The following is a 23568-nucleotide window of genomic DNA, read 5'->3' on the forward strand; positions in this document are numbered from 1 at the left end:
CCAACTATAATTCTCTGCTAATTAATCCCATTTTATCTTATTTGCCAGAAGAAAAAAGCCACAGCTTTATCCATTGTATGCATTTTTAAGACCATAATGTGGCTTCTGCTACTTCATGCATGTCCCATATTTGTTTTATAACATGTGTCCAATAAGTAATCATGTTCAGGAACTCATAAGATCTCAATCAAAATGTGGTTTCATATGTATCTTAAAATATAAGAAAGAAGAAATCAAGTCTCATGCTAGTTATTCTGCTCTAGATGGTTCCTTGATATTATTGTCACCTTACCTGGTTATTATTTAATAATGATAAAGATATGATTATAACCCTATTGACAAGCAAGATAAGAAATTGCTTTTTACTCAAAGGGATTTTTTACAAGAGTTGTGTGTCTGACTTGGCATCTCCACAGACCTTGAGAGCTGCAGCTGCAGCATAAGCATCTGTCACTTGCCACCTTGTTGGTAGATTTGGCCCATAGTGAAGTCCTGCAACCTGACCACATGAAACTGTATATAGACTCAATCCAAATTAATTTGGAACAAGCCTGGAGTATCTGAGGTGAAACACTGTTCCGATACTTCATTCAAATTGGACTTCAAAGAAGGGACAGCACAGTGGGGCCCACTGTCATCTCCTGCCAGACATCTGTATCTCAGAGAGAGGCCAGCAGGCAATAGGGTCAAAGCTCACTCCTGAGGATGCAGCCCATCTTACTGCTAACCAAATGCTAACCCAGAGAGAGACAAACAACTTTGTCATTTCCTATCTCTCCTCCTTTGCCAACAGAGAAATCCCATGAAATTAGTGTTTGCAGTGTTCATCAAACTATTGAGGGTATTCTGATTATCTGAATTATACAAATAATGTGTCAAAATTTTATACACCAGTTAGAAGCAACAGAAAATAAGTAATTATAATTTGTAAGGGTGAAAGTTATTGTTCTGTCTGTAGTTTTATCCTAAACTCTCAAGAAGGAAAAACTTGGGTTTTTGATTTTCATATGATAACATGGCAGGCTTATCATACATTTTAAAGGAAGAAAGTGACTGTTATCACAGAGATAAAATATATAAAATTATCTTTAGGAATTTAATTTATAATTTGGGACAACATGGTGGAATATAGATTTTTTTACACAAAGTACTAGAATTTAGAATTGTAAATATTTGAATCTTTTTTAGTTTGATTTTTACTGGTTTACAAAATAACTCTCACAGATGGTCTTGTGTATATACGAGCTACTCTGCCTTCTGAAAGTTCACACTCATCTCCTGCTGTCCTGTGCCCTGTAGTTGCAATTGTGGGTTAAAAAAGTTGTAATGGCCCATGGTTCACAAATACAGCTGGGAAAGAAACTAAGAGAAAGAACAGCAGAGGAACAGACCCCCCTCAGGCAGACACGTAGGCAGGCCTCGTTTTCCATATTGCATCCCATTGTGGAAAACATTTTTCCTCATGCTGCTTGCATTTCTTGCTTTACTAATGGTTATGCTGCCTGCATTTCCATGTAGAGGGATTTTTGTGGCCTAAAGAAGTATCTGCTTGAGGTGCTAATCCTATCTAGGCTGTTGGAAGGGTCGTCAATTCACATACTTACATTCACACATTAGTATGATGAGTTCATTAAATGAGAACAACTACACTGAAGTGTAATGTTTTTGGGAGGTAGGGCAAACCTGGGTAGTGGTTGTGTTTAGAAAAGGAATATCTGTGTGTGTCTAGCAACCTAGGTGAGATAACAAGGGCAGAGCAGGGGCAAAGACTAACTTATTCTATGTAACACATTTACCTAAAGTCAGCTTCACATCCAGAAAAAAATAGAGAAAAACAACAAAATCCCCTAAACTTCTGCCTCTTGGCTCTGAAAGTCTTTCTGTTGTAAGGACACACGGAATTTCCAGGGTTTCTGAATTATGGAAATGAAATGTCATTGGCATGATTACTTTTATGAAAAAAATGTGCTCTGAAGTTGAATAACAAATTAATTTTTAAGTACACAGTTTGATTTTTAGTTTTCCAAGTGCTTGCTATGTCCCCAAGCCAGAGTTAGGATCTTTGGTAGCTTGTTTCTAGTAGGGCTTCCCTTGTCTTTTAGGTTCTGGATTATGCTGAGAAGTAAAAACTTCAAGTGTTTTATCTGTACAAAACAAATTTGAGATAGAAAGCAGTAACTGAGACAATAGAGAATAAAAATAAGTAAAAAGAGAGAGGGCCATAAGCATTTGGGTATCCTGTGTATTACTAATTCATGGAAGGAACTAAAATTTTAATTTATTTAAAGTCAATGGTGTTGGTAATTGTAAAAGAAACCTGTGAAAACCTTAACAACAGTGGAAGTTTGGTGGCATCCTTTTGAAGATATAGAACTAAGCAGGGATTTATTTTAGATTGTTTTTGAGAATATAAAAGGAATACAGGCAAAACAGTGAGATAAATTTCACTAGTTTGTTAGATGTTAGGTTTTGTAATGTTGAGACTGTCTATCACAAGCCTGGAGGATTGCAGTGTGCACTGGTTAGAAGATCCAGCTTTGGACTCAGTCATATCTGGGTAGATCTGGCTCTCCTACTTAAGCACTAGTTGTTTAGTGTTGGCCGGCAGTCCCATCTGGGGAGGTCTCACTGCTCTTTAAGTAAGACTTCAACCCTGGAGAAGGTTCTTGACCTTGATTGAGAAAGAATTTTTGAGCAGGTGGAGCAGGTACAAGCAAAGGGTAGTTTATTAAAGTGAAAGTACACGTTCAAGGAGGGAGTCTAGGCATGCTCTGGAGGGGAGTAACGCTGGGGCGTCTCTTCTTAAATTCTTATAAAAGGGTTAGCTCACTGTTGGGCAGGGGTTCAGTGGAATATGCATCAGGGTAGGGGGGTTTTCTCGGAATGGGTAGGCTTGGGGCAATCTTTTTGCCCTGATACTCTCGGCCTGGGAACTGTCAGGTCACCAAGGGGTGTGATTTTTGACATATTAGTGAGTGTATCATGAACTTTGAAGTAACTGGGTTACCTTTTTTACCCATCTAGAACCTAGCTGGTTTGCTTTTGCTTAATCTGTTTTACTAACTGGCCTCAGGACCTGGCCACGAGCTACTAATATGTGGTTTCTTGACTCTCCCAGGGCCTGGCTCTCTTCCTGAACTGTACTGCCTTTATCACTAGGACAAATTAAAAAAATCTAAGTCCCATTTTCCTCATCTACAAAATGGGGATAAAAATAGTATGTAATCATAAGGCTTGGGAAAATTAACTGAAGAAATTCAGATAAAGTGCTTAGTACACAGTTTCTGGATTTTTTTAAGGTCCCAACAAATGGCAGTTATTATTACCATTGTTAGAAATTCCTTTGATTTTTCTGACTACTAATACTTGAATTAAATTTAGAAAGTTTGACTTTTGTCATCTATATTAATATTTGAGGATTTAAAATGTAATATACATGTTACTTTCATTTGTAAATGCACCTAATGCAAATACTGCTTTTTGACTGAACAGATGCTTCAGTAGTGTACTTTTTTCATGGTGAGCATCAAAATCTTTGCCTATATGTATATATATATACAATTGGACTCCAGAATCTCAAGTGATATAATTTTGCATCTAGTGTGTACGTGACTTAAAGTGCCCTGGTTTTATTAATAGCATTTGGCTTGTCTTTAAATTTGGTCTGTGAAGCTATTATCTCTCTCTGATGTTAACTAAGGCCAACCTTTAGTGGAAACTATTTTCTATTTCTATTGAGATATAGTGAAGACAGATGGCGACACAAAATTGAAGAAACATCCTTACAAGAGTCTCTGTTGTATAAATGATGGAAGTGCAGAGTATGAAAGATAATGTATCAATTAACATAGATGGGACACCTGATCCAATGTTGAGTCAATCAATAACAGTTTTTAATTTGGTAAAATTAACTAGAGTGTTTAAAATATTTGTCCTCTCCATAAGTTGTCATTTAGTGATGATAGTTTTAATATAATAGATTCATTTTGATATCTTGAGCATTTGATCTTGTGCATTTACTTGGTGAGAATAGATTATGAACTGTTTTGTATTTATGAACTAATTGTTTAAAAAATATAATAATGTAAACTATTTGCATACAAACAAAGTATTTTGACTTCTAGTTTTCTTAATATTGAAATATGGTAAACTCTTGATGGAAAAACAAATTTAGAACAAATTTTATTTTTTAAGAATGCATACATTTTCCTCTCTCTCTTCTCTCACCACCACATTCTCTTTCTCTCAGATCATTTTCATTTGGAAATGGTTTTGGTGAATTTAGTTTCAAATTACAGGTTTCTAGAACATTCAAAATTTGAGGGGCTAGATGCTTTTTCACTAAATTAACTTTATTCTGCCTTATCTTAGTCCTGATATGATTGTTGATTTGCTTTCTGGATAGGCATTTTAAACAGTCTCATTAATTCATACATTCAGTCTGTTTTCTCTAAGCATTTATTGATTGTACTGCATGTACAAAACAATGTGCTAGCCTGGAAAGGGTTGAGTAGTATAATATCCTATTTCTGTGCTCAAAGAGTTTGTCTTTTATCAAAGGAGGTGATTCATACACTCAGATAATATAATAAAAGTCCAAATAAGTTTTTTACAAATCAAAATGAAACATTAGAGAATGGCAGGTAATTTTCTGTGGGGAATTCAACTGAATCTTATCAGATGGTGATGCCAGTTTTATCACTAAACTTCTTGCCTTTTAATAAGTGTGTTACCTGAGTCAATTATCCATCCAATGATATTTCTATAAAACTCACCTTACTACAATAATTAAGTACAAATGTTAAACTAATATAATTATATTCTTATATACAAATGTATATTATTCAGTTTATTGCAAGATATAAACAACCTTTAGCTATTCTTAATTTCTGCTTCATGTAATTTGACTTATTTAGTCTCAGACTTGAACAAAACATAAATTTCTAAATCATCCTGAACCTTTTCTTTAAAATCAAAATACCTTACCAGGGTTAAATAGGGTCTGGCTTCAGGGATGTAGATTGTCAGTAGTCGTTGAAGGTATTTATTCTCCAGTCATAAGGGGAGGTCTGTAAGAATTGATCATTTGATATTACTATTAGAACTATCACTTTAAAAATGTTTTGATGGATTATATCAAATTAAATGTACACACATTTGTCTTAAATATTTTGAGATCTGATTTAATTGTGGTCAGTATCTGTAGGAGAGGAAAACTAACATAATTTCAGAAGTTCTCACAGGTCATTCTGGGTTGCGTATTCTTTGACATGGCCTGTAGAAATCTCTTTGTAAGTTCTTGATTTACCTCGTTCTAAGGAATTTTTTTGTAATGGTTTTGATTTCCAATAAATTCTGTCTTTACAACTCATAATTTTTCTTGATGCTTGAAACATTTTTTTCAGTAATGTTGATAGAGGTGTGCCTTAAATAACTAGTAAAGAGATGGTAAACTGAAAAATGTACTTAGTCTCCTTAATGGTATCTGTTTTAAAGCAAATTCCTTCAGAATTGCTGGCAGGTAAAACAGATTTGGAGACTTTGTGTTATCCTTTGGCCTTCCATTTTCCTGGTCACCGACCTGTTTTAGTTTATTTCATTTCAGCTAAAGTGATAATACCTTTTTGTTAGTTGGAAACTTTTTATCTCTATATGCCTTTAAGCAGAACTTTTCTGTTCCTTCAGAGTCTTATTATCTAAATTATGTTAAAATATTTGAAGTTGTTAGTGATCTGAGATTCCTCCCCTCCAAGAGGGCACATAAACCTTTGACAATGTGAATTATTAATTTTTATCTCAATCCTTAATTGAACACTGATTCTCACTCCTAAGAGAAATGAGTGTTGATTACAGGAGGTAAAATAGCAGGCCAATAGGAGGTATTTGGGTGCTGAAAGATCTTTGGGTGACTATAGAGGCTCTTTGGACATTTCTGAGTTTGAATAGACTTCATCTGAAGTTGGTCAGGCATTAAATTTTACTATATTTGTGTCCTACTAACCACGAATGCCTCTGTTGTTTCATGAAAGTGGATTCATTGGAAAATGGTCTTAAAATGTAGAGATGATGCTCCCTTTCAGAGATGCATATTCAGCAAGAAAAATTCCATGACTGACCCAGCTAATTTTTAGAGTCTGACAATTTATATTTCCACTATTATGAAAGCACGGAAAGTATTTCTTTTTCCTGCTCTAGTCCTTCTTTCCTGTTCTAGTTATGAGCAGGAGATGCTAGAAACTGCTGTACATCATCTATCTTCAACTTCCATCAAAAAAGGAATGTTGTTCAAAGATCATCTGCAACTTGTCTGACTGATAATGTAGTGCAGAGCAGTTCTAAAAATAAAGACGGTATTGTTGTGTCCATTAGGAGCAGCTTATTTCATCATTGTTGTTTTTCACTTGTAGCCTTGTGCCTTGTATGGTAGTCCCTGTTTCTCAAAACAAGCTAAGAAGAACTCTTCTGTTTCTGTGCTCTGGGAATGCTGGAGAACATAGTGTGTTTTTGAGAATAATATTTGGCTCACACAAGGAGCTGTGTTGTGCAAGTATAACGTTTGATGCATGTAAGGAAGATAAGCATTCTTGGGAATTGAGGCTGAGAAATCAAGTAGAAAAGCCAGTCAAATAAGAAGTGTTTATTTATTGATATTATATGAACTTCTTAATAGAAAACATATTAAATTGGCATAATTAAACTGGAGGTCTGATGTGCTGTCTTGTTTTTGCTTGATGGGGAAAGTCAGCATTAACTATCAGGAAATTTTAATTATCTTGTTGTATCCAAGACTACCAGACTTTGAGACAACAACCACTTTTCTGTGCTTATTTGTATTTACTCTAATCAAATAAGGATTTCTACAGAATACAATCTTAGAATATATAGTGAAAGACCACACAGAAATTTCCTAAGAGCTTGGTATTTGAATATGTGATAGTTAAAAGATTTTCTCTCTCATCTATTAAAGTTAAGGACAGGACCTCAAGATTATTAATAAACTATAATTCTCTTTACATGTTAACACTTAGTTCTATATCTTAGTTTTCTTTTTTCTTTTTTAGATACTAGCTCGTTCATGCACTGAAATCCTGGAATTGTCACCCTCAAGTGTCTGTGTGGGGGGTAAGTGGTTAGAATTTAAAAATAACATCTAAGAACTTATATATTTTTCCTAGTTAAAATATATGTTTGAAACTCATGTTGGAAAGAGAATTGCAAATTCAACTTTTTTTGGCATCTTTTTCTGTAAGAATTTTTAAATAATTCCTTGAAATATTTCTATTTTAAATTCAAATTTTTAAGATTGGAGTGTTATTTTAAATAATGAACATATTGTGTGACAGGCTTTTAGAATCTTCTGTATATTTAGTTCATGTTTGAGACCTTTCTTATGGCAAGTAAAATAAAACATGAAATTTTTTCTTTTATATGATTGTTTAAACAGCCATTATCTGTAGACGCTGAGCTCCATGCTTTAATGGCCTGGCCAAAATACAGTGTCTGCCAGCTCAGAGCACATAAGGAAGTGATTTATGGGTGGATGGCTTGGGAGAAGCAGGTGGCTTCATCAGCTGGTGCTAAGAACAGACTCAGGTTTTAGTACTTCCAAGCCATCCTTAACCAAAGAGTATAATGCTCTCTGGCCTATTCTATTTCTTCTTCAAGTCTGACATGGAGTTCATTTTAACCTGTCTTAGAAAAGGAAAAATATTGGGTCTTGTAGGGGAGGAAATGTTCTGTGCTGTTCACCACAGAGCCTCCCAGCTGCTGGACGTGGTATCAAGCTCTTCATCCTTTAGACTCCCTAGTTAATGACTATTGAAATGTTTAAGAGGAATAGTATATTCAAACACCTCAAAGCATGGGGTCCTTTACATTTATAATTTTACTTTGTCCTTGTAACAACACTATTTGACAGTTTTATAATTCCTGATTCACAGGAAGAAACTGAGGCAGAGAGAGGTTCGGTACTTGATATTATTTATTGTCCTGTTAGACTCCTGTCTGACTCTAAAGCCATGCTCTTTTTTTACTGAGTTCCATTTTAAGTTTCACCTGCAATTTATTTTAAGTTACAAGTAAAATTCCATTCATAACACACTTAATGGCATCACTTTCTTTCATAGTTAATTACTACAAATGTATTAAATTATGTTAGATAGGAGGTATTTTAGAGAATTGAGAATTGATCACTGTCAAAACAGTTAATGTACCATCTTGCAGTTAAGCGGCATTTAGTTGCCAATTGAGATAGTTGACTTTTCTTCTAGCATATTATTTCACTCTCTAAAATTTGGCAACTCCTATATGGAGTATAATAAGCTAAATCAACTTCCTTTAATGGCTGGCCATAGATGAGTAGTAATTCAAAATGTGTGACCTCTGATGAGGTATAAATTTATATGCAACAGAAAATGAAACTGAATTTAGTAATGTGAAGAAGCTGTTAAAGAACTCTATGTGGAGTGTCATAGGTAAAGAAAAACCACACGTGACTGTTCAACGAATCAAAGAACATGAATAATTATTCTTCTTTACATTCCTATACCTCAATACCTAAGAGCAGAAAAAAACACAAAACGTATTTCTTTCCTGATGACATTTTCCTAAGGATAGAATTTGGGGAAGTTTGCATGGCATCTGTCTGGGGTTGACTGTCATGTTTCAATTCTAATATCTTGGTCACTGTTGGAAAATATTTTATTTACAAAATAAAATGATGCCTCCTAATGGTGACAAATATACACTAGTTGTTTCATTGCATCTTTTCTTGATGTACAGATGTACATGAAAGAGTGAGCCCTAGGCTAATCACTCTAGTTAGGACTTTAACAGTCATCTTAGTAAGTTGAAAATGGTTGCCTTCTTTATCTGGCAGTGAATCGTATCTACACTGTATTTCCCTAGAGATTCTAAGAAAGCAAGTAGAGTTGACAATAGAGTCATGTCTTCATTGTTATTCATTGGCTGAATAGTATTAATAGATTCTTTTTATGCATCTTGATACTTTGAAGCTATGTCTTTTTTTGGTAAAGCAGTAATTAAAATGTTTATTTTGCATTTTATTTCTAGACAAATTTCAAATTGTGTTGACGGGAAATGGATTCATCTTGGGAAATCGGAATGCCAATGTTCTCTGTACTTACACTGTAAACGAAACATATGTAAAGAGTAAGTTCCCCATAATTCCAATGTTGCTTTAATGTCTACGCAGCATATCAGCATCAAGTGTTTCCCTCTTTTCCCTGACTTGAAATGAATTATGCTATATTTTTAATCAAAGAAGAAAGAAGTGAAGTCCAATGATAACATGAATAATAATAACTATTATTTATTATTTGATGATGGCAACATTTGTTCATAACTTAATAAATGCTGGACCATATCCTAACTAGCCTCATTGTCCAGATGATGGTTTTGTGACTGGAAGAGTCAAACAATTTGCCTGTGGTGACCCAGCTAATATTGGGCAGAGCTGAGAGTTGAACCCAGTTTTCAAGACCACATTCTGTATGGCTACATCAACTGCCTAATTTGATTGCCTCTTTTTCACATTTATTTCTTGTCACTCTTGCCTGAAAACCTTACTATCTTGGACTGCTATACTACTTACTGTCTTATTTTATTGCCACTTGTTTATTTATCTGATTTCCCAATAATTTTTCAGTCAGCTTCCTGAGACAAGCTTTTTGCCTTATAGATAGCTGATATCTCCAGTGAGTACCCAGCCCTGTATTTGCTGAAAATTATCATATTTATGGGATTAGGCTTTATTTTCCCTAGCTTTGCTTTCAAAAAAGCAGACGAATGTATTGTTTCTTATCTTCATTCTAAGAAAAACTTCCCCTCTTAAATGGATCTTAGAATTCTGAGAATTTGGGGTCTGCATTAAAGACATTTTTCCCTCACTGACTTCTAAATTTTAATCTATGTGGCAGATGCTCTAACTCTAGTAGAACAATTTTTTGAGAAATCACTTACAGTTTTGCTGTATTTATCTGAAGATACCAAACACTCCACTTAACACAGGTTTGGCTACATACACAGTAACTATTCAATATATGTTTGTTGAATTAAAGTTGGGAGGATCTCAGCATGGTGTATGTCATAGTTATTTCCTTTCTTTCCTAATAAGATCATCATTTTGGTAAAACAAGACAATAATATTTGTAAAAAACTCTCTTCATAGTAGGTTCCACAATTGAAGAGGACAAAATAATTATTTTTTTTATTCAGTTGCCATGTGTATCTAAGAGTTAGCATTACCTAATTCCTTTTGATTACATATGTGAGTTGATTATAATATAAATATTTTATACTTAGCTATAAAAGATTGTTTATTGAAAATCCTCAAACAAATAGATGGAGTCAGATTATATTTCCATCATTATCTATTTTATTATGAAACTCTTCTGAATATGTCAAGATCATTTTTTTCACATACTATTAAAATTACAGGAGCAATTTAAGTGTTTGGTTTTATAAAATGTATTTATTGTAGACACAATTATTTTATTAAACTTGAAATAAATTCATTCTCTTTTGGACATTCTTTCCTCCATTGTTTTTAAATTATTTTAAAATATATAGTTTATCCTTAAAAATCTTAGATACTTGAAAAATGGAGGAAGAAAGGTGATAATTTTATAGTATCTACAAATGCCTGTGAACTTAATCTAAGTCCAAAAATCATGTTTATTTATCAAAAATTTACTAATACCATATATCAATGAGTCATATAGAGATTTTTCTTTCTCTTTTCCTTCTCCTCTTTTTTCAGATGACAGTCTTTGGTTTTTCATGCTAATATATCTAATGTTCCAAACTTTAACTCTTACTGCTGTGTGCTCTTTCTACTATTAATGAATCTATGTGAGATACAAAGCCCTTTATTGATTCAGTGGCATTTTATTTTCTAGGTGTAAACCCAGTAAGTGTGGAGATTAATTCTATGCTTTGTCCTGCACCTACCCTGAATAAAGCTGGAGAGTAAGTACTTGATTAAAAACATTTTAAAAATGTTTTAGCTACAAATTATTAGGAAATGGTGACAAATATACATTAGTTGTTTCATTGCATCTTTTCTTATGTACAGATATATATGAAACAGTGAGCCCTAGGCTAGTCACTACGGTTAGAACTTCAATGATAGTTAAGTGGAAAATAGTAAAGTTTTCTTTATCCTGTTCCTTAAATATTGATTAAAAGAGTCTATATCTGGATGGGTTTGAGAACTGTTGTTACACTCTTTAGATAATCAAAACCACAGTCATTATTTTGAACTTTAGAATATTGAATTTACACATATGCACATGTATACACATACACATACATATATATATACACACATGCACAAGTTCCAAAGTGAAATTTTGACTAATTATCACAGTATTTAAATATTATGATTAGAGGGCAAAAGGAACATATCTCAGTGAGGCATGCTGTGGACTATGAAATATTTGTGCTTCAATTTGTGACCTAGTTCTGGTAAGGTCTATCTTCTCATGTTCTTTGGTATGATAATAAACCGTAATGTTAGCTGGCTAAAATAAGGGATATTTAGTTTGGAAGAAGAGCTTTTATTTGAATCACCTATATACAAATAATTTCACTAGTAATTTAGTATTTTCATTTGTGATTCTTTCTTTCTATCCTCTCTATTATGAAGAAAATGATTGCAAATAGTTCAGATGTTCTCTAGCTCAGCCGCAGTGGATACAATACGTTTAGGATAATGGACAGGATACAGTTTTACAAGATCATTTTATACCGATTTTGCACCTGTAGCAAAGGAAAATAAACTATACAAGGCCCCAGTCCCAAATCTGGACTAGTGTTAAGAGTGAAAACTATATTTTTCTCCACGGAAGTAGCTTGAAATTGACTCGAGCACTTAACTTCTGTGGATGCTGAGATTTGCAAGATATCTGTTAGATATCACTTCTGGTCATCTAAGTAAATTGGAGCAGTATCAGCTTTTTATTTTTAATTGATTGAAAGGAGCTGCATAATATAACATAAAAGCAAGATTATCGGAATCTGTTTTCTTTCTATAAAAACATGCTCATTTTCTGTAATGTAATAAGGTAGTGTCATTGGCAACATGCTTTTGACTAAATTAGGCTGGCCTTGGAATTTGAGGCAAGTCCATTTTGCATGGAGCATTATTAACCCCAAGGGCATAGTGGAACTTGGTGGCTTTCTGGGTAATCATGTCTTGTATTAGCCATGATAAAACTGTCGACTTGAAGCTTAGTCCTATTTCATTGAATCTATAATTCCACATTGATTCTCTTGATTGTTCCCCCTAATCTGCACCCTGATCTGTCTTTTCTATTTTAGTCACTGGCAACTCCATCATTTCTGTTGTTCAGTTCAAAAACCTTTGAGTCATTATTGATTTCTCTTAAATGCAGTCTATTGGCAAATCAGCTCTAATCCCAAAATATGTTCAAAATCCAGTCATACCCCACTACCTCCACTGATACCATCCTAGACCAAGCTACTGTCATCTCTTGTTTGGTTTACTAGGTTCTCAACTGGCTTTTGTGCTTTTGTCCTTGACAGAAACAGTCCTGTTCAAACAGATTCGTCTATGTCCCCTCTCCTTGATAAAAATCCTTGATAATTGAGTTCTCCTTGTCCACCCAGAGTGAAATCTGATCATTATAATGTTCTACGAGGTTCTACAGGATCTGGCTCCTTACATTACATCTCAGTCTTCATCTCCCTTTTGCTCCTTCTGTTATGGCCCTGCTGGCCTCTTAACCATATCCTGCTCCTTAACCACATCAGCACACTCCCATGTCGGCCATGTATGCCCTGTACATCCCATGCCTGAATGAAATGCTCTTCCCTTGTGGCTCCCTCTCTCACCTTCTCCAAGTCTTGTCCAAATGCCACCTTCTCAGTAAGCCCTTCTGGCCACCCCATTTAATCAGTCTTCCCCCTCTCATCAGTTAGCACTCTCTCTTCACTTTAAATGGTTTTATTTTTTCTCTAAAGCATTTATTCATTTGTGTGTTTCATTTCTGCTAAGATGAGTTTTGTCTTATTTCTTGCTGTATCTTTAGCACCTAACACAATGCCTGACACATAACAGATTAGATAAATGTGTGTTAGATGAAAGGATGAATACATTTTTCTCAAAATTTTGATTTACTAGTTATATGAAAAGCTAAAAAAGTGCATTTGATTGCTGGGGGCAGGGGTCTATATCAGGAGAAAAATAATCAGAATCCTATTTTGGGGGTGTGTGTGCCATTTAAGAGTGCAGAGCACCACCTTATCTTTTTAAATGTAGTAGTTAGTTAAAGAAGACAGCTTACTTTCTTCAACACAGTTGTTATAAAATGTAATATGCCTGTTCTGTCTCAGGCACTGAACTGTTTTCTCTAGAATTTGCCTTTGTGCCTGGTCTTCTTGTAAGTCTACCATAGAGACTGCTGATATTCTTTAGTGATTTGTAGACTGGCTAAATACTCAGGAGATACGATTTTAAAAAATCATGTGAAGAATAATAAAAATTGGACACACAAGAAATCATTTGTTTGGTTTTTGATGTTCATATTTATTTACAAGTAAACTGGGAAATTTGGGGGGAGATCTGTCTAAAATACTTACTTTTGCCTCCCCCCTGTTTTTGGTATTGAGTACATGATATTACTGAGGCAAAGCTGGACAAGATTTTATTTTGTTAATGTACTGAGTATTTAAGACATTTGTTCTACTAAGTATGTTGCAAGTAATTTGGACCTTTCCTGTGCCTTGAATTTTCTTCAGATACTTTTGAAGGTGATGAGCTCTTATGAGATTGGATTAAAATCAACACAGCTGAAACAGTTTAGCCTTGTAAGGTGGCCGATGCTTAATATGTTTGCTTAATTAGCTTCTGGCTACAGATTCAAACCCATTAAGTAGCTAGTTAGACTATGTTTCAAATAAACACATCTGGCCTAACAACGAATGAAGGTTTTTCCTGTGTCAGGGTGACAGATGTGGTGATGGTTCCCCCTGTTCTCTCAGTTAAATAATTAACAACACGCTGGTGAAGTAACCCTGGACAGACAGCCTCAAAGCCAGATGCAGAGTCTCAGAGCTGGATCCATGGACATGTGCCTCATCTCATTAGCCTGTTCTGTTTGTTCCTTTCTCATCTTTATGTTACTTCCGGAATTACATTTGTTTGAGGATTATTCTTTTAAAAATCTAGAGTTGTGAATTTTGATTTGAAAGAGGGTTAACATGAAGATGTTTACTTTGAGATGGGAACTAAGAATGTAGCAGAACCACTAGGGCCTAGGTTTGGATTTAGAAATTCATGTCATGTAGTAAACAAAAGTTGAAATATCTGGCCAAATCTTCTCCAGGTACATTACTGTTTTGCATGGTTGGAATGGGTCTTTGATGTATTTTGTTTGAGAGAGCTCTACGTACTACATCTGTTTGATACAGATTTTTAGACTAAGATGAATAAATACTTAGTTTGTAAACAGACTGTTAAGGTGTCAGTAGTTAGGCTGTTTTTTTTCTATTTCTTTCACTGGATACAAGTTAGTTTTAAAATGTCATATGATTACTGATTTGCTTACCAGGAAAAATCTATAGATTGTTTGGGAGTTTATTTCTGCCAATGGTTCGTTTGTACCAAAATCTTAAATTTGAGTAGGAAGGACTCTGAAGTTATTTGAATCCTCTCCAAGGAGATTGCCTCCTAGTATAGTATGTCGGTGTCGCCAGTACTTTCAGTGTTCAAAGTGTCACCAGGCTTCTTCCCTGACCTTGGTTTCATGTGACATCAACAATAGCACAGCTGCTCTGCAATAGTTGAAATCTCAAACCTGTAATTTGGCAAGAAGAGCAGAGTAAATTGGGCAAATATACATAAACACATTGTGAAGAAAGAAAAACAGAACAGAATGAACCAGAGCCTTAATTCTACAGCTTGTTTGATAGAGATGATTTAAGGAGGCATATGGTATAGTTAAATGTGCTTTCAAAAACATTGGCTAGAATCTTTAGGCAAATATGAAATAAATATCTAAATCAGATGAAACTGATAGTATTAAATCTCTTAAAAGGCAGTGTGGGAAGACGCTTGACAGTGTTCTGAGTATGAAGTAGAAGTACATCAGTGTATGCCGAAATTTTTAATGTTTGATACTGAAGGCTCACTGAGGTGAATGGTGTGGCAGACATGCAGTGGGAGCCTAACTTAGTAATAGAATCTTTTTATTTTCATCAACATTATTTTTGCAATATAACCCATTTTGTCTGGGATGAAATTAATTAATTCCATTTATCTCTCTTGGTTGCACAAATTCTGCCTTTACAGTTTCTCACACTAATACTTCTTTTCAAAACACATCTATATATGGATGTGTGTGTATAGCTATACAATCTCCAACTCCATATCTTAGTAGCAGGTGATACAACCAAAACTTTATTCTTTGTTCTGCTCCTTATGAAGAATGAGACTTAATTTATTCTGTTCTTTATCATAGATAGTAGGACATTAGTTATGTCTTAATTTTCAATGTAAACATTAGAATCTTGGTGAGCTAGGTTAAGGCTGAAGACCTCTATTTCATTACACCCTGTGTCCCACTCCAGTAGTGGAACATGGAACTGTACTTTCATATTGTGTATTGCTTTCTGATTATACTTATAAATCTGATAAATTCACCTAATCTGTATTGTATCTCCATCCTAAGTATTATTATTCAGTTCTGGAAATTATCTTTAAGAGAACCAGCACTTAATTTGAGTACATCTAGGGTGAGGCCAACAAGATGTTGCCAAATATGGAAGTGCTAAATATGGTGCAATTTAAAATACAGAAAAAGATGTGATTCAGGTGTGACACATCAGCTGTATAGAAACATCAGGTCTATCATGCAAAGATAGATTTGACTTATTCTTTATTCTCCAAGGAAAGGAGAAGAAAAGAGGAAGTAGGCACATTTCAATAGACAAAGCTCTTTCTAATAGTTGGAATTATTGGGTGTTTTGGTAACTACAAGTATTCAAAGAGAGGCAGCTGTATGATAAAATAGAGAATTATCCTTAAATATGTATTTAAATCCTTATATCTCCTTCTAAATTTTATATTATCAAAACATTTTAATAGTACTAAGGTATTTGACATTTTTAGATCAAAGGCACTAAAATTGATTATTTTCAAATGCCTTTTCAGTATTTTATTGAAATACACAAAACAGTTGAAAAGAGGTTATTTTCAGTGTAATACTGAAAACATTTATAATGTGTGATATACAGTACTTCTCTGAATGTACTTTTTTCTCTTTTACAACCTAGCTGCCTTCCTGACTGCAGTGTTTGTTTTAGTTGCACACACATATATGGAGGTATCTCAAGAAGAAATTATTTTATTCCAGAATCCTGTAACCACTTTGAAGAAAATATCCTTAGACAAGATGTTAATTTACATATATACTCATAAGTATAAATGGAATCTTTAAAATACTTACAAATATGAAATCTAATTTTTCAACTCATAATCTTTATTATTCATAAGGCTAACTTTAAAAAAGCTCTGCAGAGTATTAAATGGTAGCCCTCGATTTCAAAATATCTTAAGTCACCATAATTTTAATAACTTTCTGAGTAGTTGCCAGTTTAATTTCCAGTATGTGCAAATTGGAAATAAATTATTTATTACTTCCAGCAAATGTCTTTCAGAATTTTATTTAATTTTTTCATCTTTTTTAATGGATCATAAAATGGTAATCTTTTATTGGATAGGCATAAAATCAGTAGCAAATGAATACTTTGCAAATAGGTTACTGTGGATTGAAATGTCAACCATATTTCATGGAGTATGAAATTTCTCAGATGAGAGTAGCTCTATCACATGGCACTGAGTCACTCTCCTGTTTGGAAGTGTCATACATTTTTAAACATTAAATAAGAGCACTGTGATCATTAGGAAATAGTGAATTTTATTTACTTAATTACATATCATAATATTATTTAATAATTTCTCATGTGGAATGAATTTAGTTTTATCACTATTAATTACCAATTGACATTGAAATGCATCAAACAATCTTTCTGTTATATGACTTTTTTAGGATTCTTCTTCTAGTTTGGAAAAAATATTCCATTTATAAGGATGGAGCAAAAAGGATATTAAGATATTTGTAAGCAATTCTAAACAATGTAGAACCAACTTAAAGAAAAGGTAGTTGAAGGAGTTGTCTCTTCTCAGCCTTATGTTCCCTGACTGCCCTGCATTATCTGTGCCATGGGCCAGTCCTGTCTCAGAAGGTCCTCCCTGGTCTCTCATGACTTCATATTCTCACCTCCCTCCCTGGTTGTTTCTTCTCAGATGTCACCTCAGTCTCCAGTTCTTACAACACTTAAAGCTCAGTTTTTACCATGGTTAGATTCCTGACTCATAAACACATCTTCCCTCAGGCTTCCTTTTCTTGTTGATATGCTCCAAATCTGTAGACAAGATCTTTTCCTTAGCCCTAAACCTGCTATCCAAATGTCTACTAACTCACTCAGATTTCCCATAGGCACCTTAAACTTTAAGCTCCCAAATTAAACTCATGTACTTCTGTTCAAACCTACTTCTTCTCCTGTGTTTCTATGCAAGACTACTTAACCTCTACACTACAGGAACTGTGAATTCATCTTAATTATTCCTTCTTCCTCACCTCCTACATCCAATGAATGTCCAAGTCGTTTTTATTCTAACTCTCCCATGGCTCCCAGTTTTCATTTTCACAGTGACCCCCTTGCCATTGCTTCAGCTCAGCTCTCCTTTGGTTCCTGGGCGTACACTGAGACTCTGAGCTGGTCCATCTTCTGTGGAAATTTATTCTTTCAACCCATGCTCTATACAACAAAGTGATATTTGTCAAACACAATCCTGACCGTATTTCTATCCAGTTTAAAAACTCTTAATACTACTTCCAGATCTCTAAGGATGGCACCCTGGGTTCTTCCTGATCCTTCCCTACTACTCTCAGCAGCCCCAAGCCATACACTCACACTCACACTCTTGTATTGCTGCTGCATTGAATGGTTTTTAGTTCCTTTTTGCCTTCTAGCCTGTCAGACTGTGCTCCTTCTCCCTTTCTAATCTCCTCTCCTAACTACCTTCTTCTTATTCTGTAGGATTCATCTTAGAAGTGATCCCATGGGAGACGGTGGTTGATGTCCCTGTGGCAAGGCTGAGTTGGTTGTGTTTCCCATTAGGTCCTCCAGGACCCTTGTGCTTGTATTTGTTTCAATTGATACCACGCTCTATTGTAATTGTTTGTATGGCTTCCTTCCAGTTACATCACAATGCTGTGTTCTGTTATTGGAGCCTCATTACCAAGCACAGCCTAGCTTGGCCTATTGTAGGCAATTTATGAATACTTATTGAATTAACGAGTAAGAGAATGATCAATTGAATGAATTTATTGGAGAACACTCATAAAGCAATTAGGAGTGCAGTTTTAGGTTGGAGGTTTAAGCACATAACTCAACATAGCTATAAGGTTAGTTTAATCAAGATAATGTTTTGTAGTAGGAAGGAAATAGCATTGAAAAAATTTTTTATACAAACCTGCATGACGTTCTATACTAGACATTTTTTAAAACATTTTAGCTTGCTATATTCTTATATGGCAGTATGTAGAATAGAAATTCTTTAACTTACACAAAAAGTATTAGGTAATTTTTTCATCACATTATTTTATTTTATTAAAACTACTATACATTTTTTGTATTATCTGTATTATTTTGGATCTAAAAGGTTTATGTAAAAGCATCTTTATATTCTGAGCAAAGCATTAGAAAAATAGATGTTACAGTAATTTAAAAGTACTGCTGTGTTCCAGGCACTGTGTTGGGTATTTTGTGTGTATTATTTTATCCAGCTCTACAAAACAATTCTGAAGTAGATACAATTTCCCCCATTTTATAGATTTAGGAATGCAAAATTGAGAGTATAGTAGCTAGGGTTCAAACCCAGGACTTCTTGTTCCCCAATGTGTGGGCTGAATCTGTCTCATTTCTCAATTTTAATTGATTTTGAGGGTAAATAAAGATGAATTCTCCCTTTACCTCTCACATATGAGATTAAGTAATAAAACCAGCATGGCTTTAATACATTTTGTCCATGAGAAAGTCTCTATAAACTTAGAGTGTGGATTCTACTGGCAGAAATTCACTAACCAGAAGTAGAAATCCTATAGGAATAGAAATGAGCCATCTGAAGACACTAGCAGAAGTAACATAAGATATGAAAGAAAACATTAAGTACATATCTCAGAGCTTTGGGGCAAAGAAAGGCCAAGGTATTTGGGTTTGAGTTCGAGGGTGAGGTGGTTTTATCAATCTCTATGTCAGCAAGCGAGTAGCATAGCTTTGGTCAAAGGTATCAGCTTCATGACAGTGCCAATTTTGTACCAATAATTTCAAAAATGTTTTTATAAAGAAACTACAATATGTAAAAGCAGAAGTAACTTTTAATGTTTGTTTTTCCTGTTATCTTAGCGTTAGTAAATGCCTTTCTAGGTAACCATGAGCAATATGTGAATATAGTAAAAACTTGAGGAGTGACACCAAGCTCTTTTCAGTGAGAGAAATTTAAATATGAGGTCCTAAATTATTTGTCAAGGATTAAGGAAGTATGAGGTAGAAGCACTTTGACTAGAGAGTCAGAGAAGTCCAGCATTTGGAAAAATCACCTTTCTAAGCTTCAGTTTGCTCATTTGGGAAATGTACAAAATACTACTGTCCATCTCGGTGGGTCACTGTGAGAAGATGAGTGTAATGCGTCTGGCTCATGATGAGTAATCAGTAAATGCCATCATCACTGGTGCTGTTGTTGATGGAAATGTTTTGAACATGTTATTACTACTCTTAGGAAGGTGAAGGTGATGTTGTTTCAACTGAATCCATATGTCAAAAGAATCGGCAGGTGGATTTCCATATGTGGAGACTTAACTCTTTTTTTTGACACCAGCCACATTATACTAAATATGTTATATATGATCTTGGGGCAATGTGCAGTTATTTTGGTTGCCTATAAGATCTCATCATCATGCATATTTACTATAGAAAATAATGAACTTTGATGTAAAAACTTTCTTCTTTTTTTTTCTTATTCCATTTTTGTAAGTATTAAAAGTTTTGAGTGTTTTGTGAATTAGATAACTGGTTTATTTGTCATGAATTCTAAGTACCTTATTATAAACAACTTCACTCAATATTTGTTGATCTGTTAAAAGTTGAATCAATAAGATTACTTGCAACACTACATTATTATGAATCAAATAATCATCCGCCAAACTAAAACCATGCCTACCACGTCATGTGCTTTCTGGTACATGCTTTAAAGTAGAGAAATTACTGGGAAGGATTGTTTTTTAATTCAACTATGCTTAGTCTTCAAAAAAATAAGTAAATAAAGCAAAGCAAAACAAGGCACTCAGTTCTGCAGAATAAGCAATCAGGTTTAAATTTTTTTTCTTAAATAAACCACCTGGCATTCTATGTTGGACAAGTTCAGAAGTTCAGTTAAGTTGATATAAACTTCCCAAGTTCTATTCTTTTCTTGATATAGCTAAACTTTTTTTTTTAAACAAAATGTTATTATGAAGGGAATATTTTACAGGAAATATTTTTTAAAGGATTCCTGAATTTTGAAGAAGAGCTTAGCTAGAAGTTTACTAGTAGCATCTTTCCTCGTGGCTGTGTTCCTATATGAATCCAAAGTCAATAATACCTTGAGAAAAGAAACACTGAAGACGTTCATTTCATTAAGCTTCTGTGGTCTGATGGAAAGACTTCAAAATTAGAGTCCTAGCTTTACAACATTGGACAAAGTAATTAGCATTTCGGAGCCTTATGTGTTCCCTCTGTGAAACTGAAACTACTGCTTACTTTAAGGGCTATTGTGGTGATTAAGTGAGATAATGTCCATAAAATGCCTAGGACCATGTCTGGCACATAGCAGGGAGTAAATACTATTTCTCATCTCTGCCCTCTCTGGCATCGTTACTGAAAATTTTACCGGTGGCTGGAGATTGCTTCTGTTTTTATCTTAACTCTATATGACTAGTAGTACTTGGCACTCAACTCAAGACATAGGGAAGAAATCATCTGAACGGAACAAAAATTTTACTAATTGAGAGTAATTAAGGCAAATTTCCTAGCTATTAATTCTTGGAATTTAGAATATTTTATGAGAATTGGAGCATGGCATTGTATAGAAGCCAAATTAACAAAATGTTACCTACTTCTCGATGCTTTAATGAATGGATAGCTTTGAAATGTTGGCACACCAATTATTATATGATAATATACTCTGTAAACTATTTTGGAAAATAGCTGTTTCCTTAATACTTTAAAATCTCCTTATCGTATTTTTCCCTTTGTTATCTTGTTAGAGCTATTTAAAAAAAAGTGAAAACTGCCGACTTCTGACTGGTCCCAAATAATGAATTACTAGAATCTGGATTAATGAAATTTTATTTATTATTTTATAATTTGAAATCATATTTCTAAGATAAGAGCTGTATTTTAACTTTGATATTTCTAAGCCATGACTAAAAATTATATTCTCTTTTCATACCTTTGTCAAGATATTTTAATATCCAGAGACCATATACAACAAATACCTTCAAATAAATCATATTTTCTTTTTTTCTTCAGCACATCTCCCCCTTCATTATCACTTTCTCCATATTTTATCCTTGAGTGGTTTATTATTTACAATTCATATTCTTAAACAATGATCTTGTGATGATAATAATGTCTAGGACAGGGAAAATAAGCTAAATGGGATTGAGGGAATTTTTTTCCTCTTCTTAGGTTTTTGTGAACCTGGAACAATCTCAGCATTTCTTTGGCTTGAGGAATTTCTTAATGTTCCTAGTTTTGTTAATGCTTCTTTTAGGAATAATTAGATCATTTAAGAAATTGGCCTCTGGCCATTGAGTCAGGCCTGGGACTAAGAAAAAAGCTGGGATAACTGATCAAAGTAGACTTTCTAGATGATTTTGAGTTATATGAGGAAATAAAAATACCTCACAATCCTCTAATCTTTAATTTATCTTTAATACAGTTTCTTCATTTTCTTTCAGAACTCTTGATGTTTCAGTGAGCTTTAATGGAGGAAAATCTGTCATCTCAGGCTCATTAATAGTCACAGCCACAGAATGTGTAAGTAAAAAAGTTTGCATGAAGTTGCCTCTTAAAAATTGTTCTATGTAGAAATAATTTATGGTTCCTTGGTGTTGTTGCATACTACAATAATGAACATATAAACAATGACCTGGAGAGCATTGCAAGGAAAACTATAGAATTAATTTTGGTTGTTTTGCTTTTTCCTTTTAGCCACATTAAAAAGAATTTTAAAATAGCATACATTTTACTTTGACATTTATAAAATTCAAAAGTTATCTTTGAAATCAAAATAAGGTATGAGAATGATTTCCAAATGAAGCATTTTTTTCTTAAGACATTAAATATGTAAATGAATAATGTTTTTCTCTTATGAAGGTTGGATTATAGTATTCAAGACATTTAACATATTTTTGAAATTATTAGTGCATCTTAATGGGTGACCTCATTTTTTTGTTCATCTTAAGCATTGGTGCTTTCTAATATGAGTAAGGAATTTTATAGCTTGATATACCTTAGACTGAAGCTGTGTTTTATAGATGATTAATTTTCATTACCTAATATACAATATTTTGAAATGCAGACTTCATTGAGAAAATAGTGTTTTCTTTGTGGTTAATTTTTAGGGTTGATGGCAAGTTTTGATATTAGGTTTTTGAGCATGAAAACAGAAGGAAAAGGGACTGATCACATGACTACTATTTTATATATTATTTGTAAAAAATATAAATCAAGGCAAAGAAAAATAATCCCTGCCCTTTAAAAGACCAAAATCCCAAACCTAAGTATTTCTCAGCTCTCATGGTTTCATGGTTTTGTATTTTTCATCTTTTAATTTAAGAGCTATCCTTCCTCCAGAAAACAAACAAACAAAATTATCTATGTAGAGACAGTTGTGTTTCTCTTGTAAGAAAATGTTGCAGGAGAAACAAGGATCCTATGGACCCTTGGGTTACTACCATTGAATTCCCTGGATAATAACCCTTATATTAACACCTAGTTATATATTGAAAATAACTAGTTTTTTTCACCTTTTCTTCTATAATTCATGTTGAAATCTACAGGTTTTGTGGATGTTGCAATTTGTAGGTTTTCTGGTCCCTCAGGAAGTGGTTGACTTTACAAACATTTGTGGTTATATGGTTTCTCTATTCAGCTCACTGAAATGGCATTCTTTCTCCATCCTTCTTCCTATTCTGCACCTCCAGCTGTCTTTTTTCATCTCTCTTCCATGGAAGCAGAAAAACAAGTCTTTGTATCCTGTTAACCACACATGATTTTGATGTGCAGGGATGCTGAGGTTAAATGAGTCATTTGGAATTTGCAGACTGTGTACTTTAAAGAAGTCTTCCTAAGTCTTGCTAGTTCTTAGGAGAGGGCAATGTAACTCAGGTGGTTCAAGAGAAAGGTGATTTCAGA

General features: G+C 34.0%; 1 protein-coding gene across 4 annotated transcripts in view; it reads left to right on the forward strand.

The window, feature by feature from the left end:
- Positions 1-23568, forward strand: part of ANTXR2 (ANTXR cell adhesion molecule 2) — a 135429-nt gene that overhangs the window by 27805 nt on the left and 84056 nt on the right. For all 4 annotated transcript variants that reach the window (XR_012131702.1, XR_012131703.1, XR_012131704.1 and 1 more), the window contains exons 8-11: positions 7062-7122; positions 9073-9171; positions 10920-10989; positions 22110-22188. Coding sequence is in view for 1 of the 4 variants with exons in the window: in XM_037014855.2 (XP_036870750.2) it covers positions 7062-7122; positions 9073-9171; positions 10920-10989; positions 22110-22188 (309 nt within the window). In the remaining 3 variants the exon portion in view is untranslated. The remainder of the gene's footprint in view (positions 1-7061; positions 7123-9072; positions 9172-10919; positions 10990-22109; positions 22189-23568) is intronic.

Source organism: Manis javanica, chromosome 5, assembly GCF_040802235.1.
Source record: "Manis javanica isolate MJ-LG chromosome 5, MJ_LKY, whole genome shotgun sequence".
In the NCBI taxonomy this organism is placed as follows: domain Eukaryota; kingdom Metazoa; phylum Chordata; class Mammalia; order Pholidota; family Manidae; genus Manis; species Manis javanica.